This window comes from Pollachius pollachius (assembly GCF_949987615.1).
Source record: "Pollachius pollachius genome assembly, chromosome: 1".
Classification (NCBI taxonomy): Eukaryota; Metazoa; Chordata; class Actinopteri; order Gadiformes; family Gadidae; genus Pollachius; species Pollachius pollachius.
The window spans coordinates 44,084,328-44,094,225 of NC_136934.1; the positions used below are offsets into that span (position 1 = coordinate 44,084,328).

The window sequence follows — 9,898 nt, forward strand, 5'->3', positions numbered from 1 at the left end:
TTTGCATATGCATTTCTCAAAACAATTCATCCAACTAGCAAAACACCATGGATTACCTGCAAAAGCCAGTCTCTTGCTCAAAATCCTTAGTTCATCTCTCAAAAGTAAATATCTGTGTCAATGAACATGTCAGCGCCATCAGAATGATAAGTCCTTGTGTCAGTGTGTACGGAAAGACAGTCAAATGGCTTAGTCATGGCTTCAATATAACAGTGTACACTGGAGGGATGTTCTGATGTAAACTATGACTAAAGTTTTAGTCATAGACAATTATTGTAAATTGTTCGTTACAATTTAGTGTATGTGGGAGATTGATTGCAAGAGACTGGACAAGATTCACATTTACGATTTGACTGTACTGTAATTTGTTGACAGACCATGTCATTGCCAGAAATGTGAACATAGGAAAATCTCCTTAGGGTAAACTGTACATGCAGTGCTGTAGGAATTACAGTGCAGTCTTCCTACACCTCCTGACGTTCCTGTCTGTTGGGCCACAAATTCTCATTCTCACGCAGCCTCACTCCTCTTCCTCTTCTTCGCTCTGGCTATTGACCCCGTCCAATTCCTTGTCCTTCAATTGTCAGACAAAGAAAAATTGTGTTGTGCTCCAGCTATATATATATTTGCCAGTTCATGGTTCATGAGATGCACCTTTGAGCTATTTCAGTAAACTGGTTGATCGCTGGTTGGTCACTTCGTTGGTTGAACACTTCACACATTTCCCTTCTTTAGAGAAAGTCAAGATTCACCTGGTAGCAATTTACCAATTAAGGACAGATTTAGAAAAAATTCTAATGGAAATGTATAGAAATATGCTTGACATATTACGACAACTTCAACGTTCAACCATTTTGCATGTAAAGACTTAAGCAATGAACCAATGCCTAAATGTTTTGGGGGTGAGACTATTCAAAAGAGACCCATTACAGTACGTTCATTGTAATTATATTGAACGAATTATTAAATGAATTATATAATTAAAATATCATATTCTTATATTTAATATTGGTAAAAATGGCATTTGATCTGTTGCTTCTCAGTAATTGAATACAGCCAAGTAAATTTGTTGTAAAGTGTCAAATGTTTATATTTCATGGCTCTTCACAGATCTCTGATCTGATCTGCCGCTGCTTCCTAAGTGTGACCCAGGTTGTGTTCCTGGAATGAGTGGCAGTATGGAGGAAACCGAGTCACGCGTGGCCAATTCGTAGTGATCCAATACTATCAAGACTCGTGTTATGACGCATTGACAACAGATTAACATTAAAATCTCAGATAAAAGGCTAAATACTAGAGAGATGACAGACAAGTGCAGCAAATGAGAAAACAATGGACAAATAATTCAAGGTTTTTCTTTTATTCAAAGGCAACAGTTTAATTCATTAAATCGGAAATCACACAAATGTGAGGAGGTTTCATGTTTAAAATATTTGGTTGAATAGTACTTTTCATTAGAAACAAGGTACGCCTTCTGTGGTCTGCTTTTCACATCCTGAAACAGAACTCGTCATCAATCTCATGTTTTACTCTTTGTGTAAAACTATTAAATGAATGGTTGAAACTGGATGGAGAAAGAGAGTATTATCATTAGTCTTACCTCTGTGAGGGTGTTTAGCTGCACAGCTCTGTCAACAGAACCATACAATTAATTTAAAGATATGACCAGAAAATACAATAGTAAAAATATAATGACATTGTTACATCATACAATCCTACAGTAATACATGATATAGAACCAGAAAATTAATATAAATTCAAGTGCTGGTTGATTAAGGGTGTTCATTTGTCATTTAATTAAGCTTTCATCCTCAAGGCTCTTCCTGGTCTCTGAGACACCAACCTTGGGTCTGAGGAAGTCTGACAAACGCCGTCATTCCGTGACATGCGAATGTCTCCTGGAAATCTTTAATCACGTCCTCAGGTACAACTTTCTCTCTACCTGCACAAGACAAAGTGGTCATATAAATACTGTAGAGTAAGGTTTAGAGCTCTAACATTAAACCTGAATCTAACTGTTTAGAGTAAGGTTTAGAGCCCTACATTAAAACCTCAATCTAACTGTGTAGAGTAAGGTTTAGAGCTTCAATATTAAACCTGAATTTAACTATGTAGAGTAAGCTTTATGTTATGATTTTGGGATTTTTTTGCTGGCCTCTAGTGGCTACTATGACCTTGTGTTTCATGCTTCTGTTTGGGTTCGGCCATCTTGGGTTTGCCACCTGAGGTTAATCTGTTGATTACCATGTGTCCAATTAAGTGTGGGTACTTAAACCTTGTTTTCAGTTCCTGCTGTGCTGAGTTTTTGTCCAAACGCCCATAGTAAGCTTATGCTAAGAACTTTACTCTGTTTATCGTATATTCGCCTTTTTGAGTTCTTTGAGAACTAGAATATCATTTTGGATTTTGGAATGTACCTTGTTTTACCTTTTGTCTGGAACTCCTGAGTTTTTGGAACGTGTTATTAAAACTTTTCATTGGAGACTACCTCTGCATCTGAGTCCGGTTCAAGCCCTGTTCCAGCGTAACACTTTAGTGCTCTAACTCTAAGCCTGATCTAACTGTGCAGACGAGAAGAGTTTAGAGCTCTATCATTAAACCTGGTTGTAACTATGTAGAATATGGTTTAGATCACTACATTTAAACCTCAATCTAACTGTGTAGAGTAAGGTTTAGAGCTTTAACATTAAACCTGAAGTGAACTGTGTAGAGTAAGGTGTGGAGCTCTGAGACAAACCGTAGAGCATGTATCTGTTGAGCGCTGCCGGAGCCGACTCTACTTCCTGCAGGACGATGCAGTCGGAGCAGTTGTGCTGCGCTCCACCCCAGAGGAACGTCTGGCGCTGGGGCCGTCCTACCCCCCCCCCCCCCAACAACACCCTCAGATTAACATCATTATCCTGTTGTATCATAATGGACCATGTCTGTCATGTTCATATCATCATATATATTACAGTGTCTCAAGCATTAGGTTGGGAGTGTTTGCTGTGGTTGAGTCCACATTGAACACATTTAATAGTTTTAGTGGTTCCTTCGATTTAGTTTAAGAACACCTGCTGTATTATATCTATCCTCTTGTCAGATAATGTTTAACATATTGTATGATATATATCATATTGTATTATGTGTACAATAGAGTAGGATAAAACATATAGAATTGTGGGATGTGCCATGTGTTGATTTTACCTTGTAGCTGCAGGTCATCTCTGCCTGAGAGGATGTTGTAGGTCCACGAAGCTCTCTTACAGTTCTCTCCTCTAGAGGGGTTACATGAAGTACAGTTCAGTTCAGCCCTCTAGTACAGCAAACACAGTTCACTTCAGCCTTCTAGTACAGGAAGTACAGTTCAGTTCTCCCCTCTCCTTCCCCTCATGATGTACAGTTCATGTTTCCTCTTTAGACTACAGGAACTACTTTCCAGAGTAATCTAAAGTTCAATGTGTGTGCATGTGAGTGTGTGAGTGTTTGTATAGTGTAGTGTGTGTGCATGTGTGTATGAGGGTGTGTGTGTGCATGTATATATCTGTGTGTGTATGTCAGTGTGTTTGGTGTGAGTGTGTGTATCACATACATATATGTGCAAGTGTGTGAGTCTGCGCTCAAATGTGTGTGTACTTGTGTGTGTGTGTGTGTGTGCCTGCGTGCATGTGTGTGTGTTTGCGTACATGCGCATGTCCCCGTTCAGCAGTATGGTTTGGGGGACAGCGGTTGTCTGCATGGTGAACACGCTGCTGTCCATCATCCTGAACATCTGGAGCTCATCCTCGCTCCCACTCACAGCTGCGGAGAAATACCACCTCCCAAGGTACTTCATGCACACACACACACACACACACACACACACACACACACCTTAGCCTCAGTGTATTAGCCAATGTGACTCACAAGGACAACAGCCGCAAGGTCCAACTCAGGTCAGGTGAAAGGCGGAACTAAAACTGAGATATCAGGCCAAGTGAATATATCTAGCTATTATATCCAAGTTGGGAAAAAAGCTATATATATATATATATATATATACCTATTTTTCTACAAATATATATATATGTATATATATGTTTGTGTTGTTTGGTATGGGTTGTGCGTTATGTGGAGTGTGTTAAGAGTAGTAGTCTGTTGTCTGTATGGTGTACGTTGCGTGGTCTGTATGTTAGGAGTGTGTTAAAAGGGTTCATTTGTCTGTATGTTGTGCATGTGTTGTTTATGTGTTGTGTGTGTACTTTGTGTGTGTTGTGTGTGTAGTCCTACCTCCTTGGGGTTGAGGCTGCCGACGGACAGGGTGGTGTAGTTCCGACAGGGCTGGGAGACTGCGAACCACAAACTGTAAACGTAGATCAGGAGCGAGGCCAGTTCTGTCGGCATGGTTACACCCTAGTCCAGATACTGGAAGAACTTGGAGCCGTTTGGAGTTCTGGTGGGTAAGTGTGTCATGACCACAGGATGCTTCCCCCCCGAGCGTAAGAAGTTACTGATTAACCCATCACTCTGTTGGAATCCAACACCAATCATCTGTGATTCAGTCCTTTTCTGTCTTGGAAGGATCAAATAGTGTAACCGATTCGGATCGGCTCATTGGTCATTCTATCAATCGACTTTCGTAAATCCCTGATTATAATAACCGGGTAATAAAGTAAAGTAAAATGGGACGGAGGTGGGGGTCATATCCCGACTAGCTGCTCCACGTTACACACTGAATCAATAGTCTGATGAACCCAGATCTGGTAAACACACCAGACACCCACGCTGTCATTATGATACAGCGCTCGTTATATAATCTAGTCATAATTATAAACTATTACTGCTATCGAAATATTGTAATTGAATAATGTATTTGATATCATCAGTTAAGAAGAAAACATTTTTCTTCTCCATTTGTGAGTTAATGTGTGTCCTGGATAAAACTGTGTCCTGGAAGGAAAACTGCGTGAAGGCGTCAGCACATAGCGGTTCTTCAGATTTAGTATTTATGGGATCGATTATACCAATAGAAACCAATAAACTCCCCTCCAAAATGAATAAAGCATTATTTTATTTGAAGAGAACACAGAAAGATGGCAGCAAAATTTGTCAACAATTGAAGAGAAAACACTTTATTTAGGGGAGAGTCGATGTACATGTACACATATATATCAATATATATAGTACATAACCAATGATGATCATTCATTGTAATTATAACGAATGAAATATAAGTAAAAAAATCATAACTGGAATGAGTTGCAGTTTGTTCCTGGAATGAGTTGCAGGATGGAGGAAAGCGTGTCATGGGTGGCCAGCTCGCAGTGATCCACTTATTATCAAGACTCATGTTATGACGCATTGACAACAGAGTAACGTTAAAACCTCAGATAAAAGGCTAAATACTAGAGAGATGCCAGAGACAACGTGCAGAAAATAGGACAACAAGATACAAATAATTCAAGGTTTTGTTTTTATTTGAAGGCAACAGTTTAATCAATTAAATCGGAAAACACTCATATGTGAGGAGGTTTCTTGTTTAAAATGTTTGCCTTCTGTGGTCTGCTTTTCACATCCTGAAACAGAACTCGTCATCAATCTCATGTTTTACTCTTTGTGTAAATCTATTGAATGAATGGTTAAAACATGGAAAAAGAGAACATTATCATACATCTTACCTCTGTGAGGGAGTTTAGCTGCAAAACTCTGTCAACAGAACCATACAATTAGTTAAAGATATGACCAGAAAAGACAATAATACAACTATAATGAAGTTGTTAAATCTTAAAATCCTACACTAATACCATGATCGACAACTAGAATATAAATACTAGTTCAATTGCTGACTGATGAAGGGTTTTCATTTGTCATTTAGTCAAGCTTTCATCCTCAAGGCTCTTCCCGGTCTCCGAGACACCAACCTTGGGTCTGAGGAAGTCTGAAGAAAGCCGTCACGCCATGGCATGCGAATATCTCCTGGAAATCTTTAATCACGTCCTCAGGTAGGACTTTCTTTCTACCTGCACAAGAAAAACTGCTCATATAAATACTGTAGTATAATAATAAATACAGTAGTATTATTCTGTAGTATAATAATACATATTCTAGTATAATAATAAGTACTATAGAATAATTAAAACCGTAGTATAATAAGCCATATAATAAAAAAAAGTGGTATGATCCACACTGTAATACAATAACAGTGACGGAGGAAGGTGTGGAGCTTTGGGACGAACCGTAGAGCGTGTATACGTTGAACGCGGCCGGAGCAGGCTCCGTTTCCTGCACAATGATGTAGTCGGAACTGTTGTGCTGCACTCCACCCCAGAAGAACGTCTGAAGCTGGGGCCGTCCTACCCCCCCCCCCCAACAACACCCTGTGATTAACACCTTTATCCTGTTTGTATCATAATGGACTATGTTTAGCACGTTCATATCATCATCATATCACACCAGCAATGGGTCTTGTTCCAGTGGGGGGTCGTTGCCTGACAAAGAACTCAAAAGCTAGAAAACTCTGAGAGTGTGTGCTGTGGTTGAGTCCACATTGAACATATTGAATCGTTTTTTTGGTTCTTCAGATTTAGTTGAAGAACACCTGCTGTATTATATGTATCCTATTGTCAGATCATGTTTATCATATTGTATGATGATGTATATCATATTCTATTATAACGTAAACCATAAAGTATGTTAAAAGTATCGAATTGTATGATGTGCCATGTGTTATGATGATATTTTACCTTCTAGCTCCACGTTATCTCTGCCTGAGAGGACTTTGTAGGTCATTGAAGCTCTCAAACAGTTCTTTCCTCTAGGGGGGTTACAGGAAGTACAGATCAGTTCAGCCTTCTAGTACAGGAAGTACAGTTCAGTTCAGCCCTCTAGACTCTTGAGTACAGGAAGAACAGTTCAGTTCTCCCCTCTCCTTCCCCTCATAAAGTACAGTTCATGTATCCTCTTAAGGTGACAGGAAGTACTGTCCAGAGTTTTCTAAAGTTCAATGTGTGTGTGTGTGCATACTAGTGTATGTGTGTGTATAGTGTGTGTTTGTCTGTGTGTGCATGTGTGTGTGTGCATGTATATCGGTGTGTGCGTATGTGTGTGTTTGGTGGGAGCGTGTGTATCTCACACATAGATGTGCATGTGTATCTGTGTGTGTGAGTCTGCGCTCAAATGTGTGTGTAACTTTGTGTGTGTGTGTGTGTTCCTGCATGCATGTGTGTGTGTGTTTGCGTACATGCGAATATCTCCGTCCAGCAGTATGGTTCCAGGTACAGCGGTTGTCTGCATGGTGAACACGCTGCTGTCCGTCCGCCTGATCTCTTCGAGCTCCTCCTCCCTCCCACTCACAGCTGCGGAGAAATACCACCTCCCACAGTACTTCATGCACACACACACACACACATACACAAATATGCAGACACAAACACCATTTAGCCTCAGTGTATTAGCCAATGTGACTCAAGGACAACAGACACAAGGTCCAACTCAGGTCAGGAGAAAGGTGGAACTAAAACTGAGATATCAGGCCAAGTGAATATATCTAGCTATTATATCCAAGTTGGAAGAAAGGTATATAATTATATATATATATATATATATATAAAACTTTTTTTCTATAAATATATATATGGTGTGGGTTGTTTGGTATGGGTTATGTGTTATGTGGAGTCTGTCAAGAGTAGTAGTCTGTTGTCTTTATGGTGTACGTTGTGTGGTCTGTGTTAGGTGGAGTGTGTTGATAGTGTTCAGTTGTCTGTATGTTGTGCGTGCGTTGTATGTATGTTGTGTGTGTTGTATGTGTGTTGTGTGTGTAGTCCTACCTCCTTTGGGTTGAGGCTGCCTGGAGACAGGGTGGTGTAGTTCCGACAGGGCTGGGAGACTGCGAACCACAAACTGTAGACATAGAGCAGGAGCGAGACCAGTTTTGTCTGCATGGTTACACCCTAGTCCAGATACTGGAAGAACTTGGAGCCGTTTGGAGTTCTGGTGGGTAAGTGTGTCGTGACCACGGGATGTTTCCCCCCCCCCAGCGTAGGAAGTTACTGATTAACCCATCACTCTGTTGGAATCCAACACCAATCATCTGTGATTCAGTCCTTTTCTGTCTTGGAAGGATCAAATAGTGTAACCGATTCGGATCGGCTCATTGGTCATTCTATCAATCGACTTACGTAAATCCCTGATTATAATAACCGGGTAATAAAGTAAAGTAAAATGGGACGGAGGTGGGGGTCATATCCCGACTAGCTGCTCCACGTTACACACTGAATCAATAGTCTGATGAACCCAGATCTGGTAAACACACCAGACACCCACGCTGTCATTATGATACAGCGCTCGTTATATAATCTAGTCATAATTATAAACTATTACTGTTTACTGTCAAAATATTGTAATTGAATAATGTATTTGATATCATCAGTTAAGAAGAAAACATTTTTCTTCTCCCTTTGTGAGTTAATGTGTGTCCTGGATAAAACTGTGTCCTGGAAGGCAAACTTCGTGAAGGCATCAGCACATAGCGGTTCTTCAGATTTAGTATTTATGGGATCGATTATACCAATAAAAACCAACAAACCCCTCCAAAATGAATAAAGCATTATTTTATTTGATGATAACACAAGGATGACAGCAAAAGTTGTCAACAATTGAGGAGTAAACACTTTATTTTGCAACAGAAGTTTCTTATCCTCAAACCTGCAACTCATACAGAAGAGTACTAATCTACCACCATACTATGGGGTTAGTTGTGGTTTAGTTGGACCACTAGTCAACTAGTTGTATATTGATTGACTACTAGCTGACTTGTTGTGGTTAATTAAGAGTTGCAGTGAAGTTAACTCGTAGTTAACAAGTTGGGGTGTAGTTGACTAGCTGTCAACTACCCGTGGTTTAGTTAACTAGCTGTAGGACATCTCAGGAGTCTCCTCGCAGCACGGCCTCCAGCTCCCCAGACTCCGACAACTCCCTGACGATGTCAACCCCCCCCACCAGCTCCCCCTTGACATAGAGCTGTGGGTAGGTGGGCCAGTTGGAGAAGGTCTTCAGCCCCTGACGCACCTCCTCGTCTGACAGGATGTCAAAGGTGTCGTACTCCACACCCGCGCCGTTGAGGAGCTCCAGGATCTGTCGGCTGAAGCCACAGCGCGCCTCCTGCTTGTTCCCCTTCATGAAGAGCATCACGGGGCCACGGTTGATCACCGCCTTCAGTCGATCCTCCAGGCTGAGGGACTTGGGACATGTGTTCTGCAGCTCCCCGGATTCTGCCAGCTCCTTGACAATGTCTACTCCCCCCACCAGCTCTCCGTTAGCGTATAGCTGGGGGTAGGTGGGCCAGTTGGAGTAGGTCTTCAGCCCCTGACGCACCTCATCGTCTGACAGGATGTCGAAGCTGCTGAACTGGATGCTGTGCTCCTTAAGCAGGCCGACTATGGTCCGGCTGAAGCCGCAGCGGGGTTCCTGGGGAGAGCCCTTCATGAAGAGCATGCACGGCGCCGCGCTGGTCAGCTCCTTCAGGCGCTCATTCAGATCCCGCCGGGGGGCTACCTCTCCCGCTGCCGGGCCGCCGGACACCGCTAGCCGCTGCACCTTCTTGCTCAGCTCGGGGGCATTGGCTCCGTCCAGACGGTCTACCTTCTCTCCTCCCTTGAAGAAAAGAATAGTCGGAACGGAGGAGATTTCATATTTCTCTGACACCTCCGGCACCTCCTCCGCCTCCAGCGTGACGAAGGAGGAGGTAGGGTGCTCCTTGCTGAGCTCCGACATTACGTCGTTCATCATGGCGCACTGCGGGGCCCATGGCGCCTGGAAGTGGACGACTGTCAGACATCGTCCGGCTTTCTTTAATAAGTCATCAAACTGAGACTGAGATGTGACTTGTTGTAGTTGCGCCATGTTCTTAATCGGTCACTCTGCTACCGGAAGTTATTTCAAC

At 42.0% G+C, this 9,898-nt stretch overlaps 2 protein-coding genes and 1 pseudogene across 3 annotated transcripts; all 3 read right to left on the bottom strand.

Annotated features, from left to right (window-relative positions):
* Nucleotides 1–1,811: 1,811 nt before the first annotated feature.
* On the bottom strand, nucleotides 1,812–4,431 carry LOC307089858 (apolipoprotein M-like; the record flags this gene model as incomplete). The annotated part of the gene is given in 6 exon segments (XM_079756323.1): nucleotides 1,812–1,938; nucleotides 2,734–2,854; nucleotides 3,187–3,257; nucleotides 3,666–3,808; nucleotides 4,249–4,371; nucleotides 4,375–4,431. Coding segments are annotated over 6 exon segments (642 nt in total).
* Nucleotides 4,432–5,847: 1,416 nt separating this feature from the next.
* Nucleotides 5,848–7,958, bottom strand: LOC307089949 (annotated as a pseudogene). The gene is made up of 5 exons: nucleotides 7,785–7,958; nucleotides 7,199–7,341; nucleotides 6,702–6,772; nucleotides 6,191–6,311; nucleotides 5,848–5,974 (listed from the first exon to the last, which is right to left on the bottom strand). The product of its transcript is annotated as an uncharacterized misc_RNA (transcript).
* Nucleotides 7,959–8,547: 589 nt separating this feature from the next.
* On the bottom strand, nucleotides 8,548–9,886 carry glrx3 (glutaredoxin 3). The gene has a single exon (XM_079742272.1). The coding sequence runs from the start codon at nucleotides 9,856–9,858 to the stop codon at nucleotides 8,881–8,883; it is 978 nt and encodes a 325-aa protein (XP_079598398.1). The 5' UTR covers nucleotides 9,859–9,886; the 3' UTR covers nucleotides 8,548–8,880.
* Between the last annotated feature and the right edge of the window lie 12 nt (nucleotides 9,887–9,898).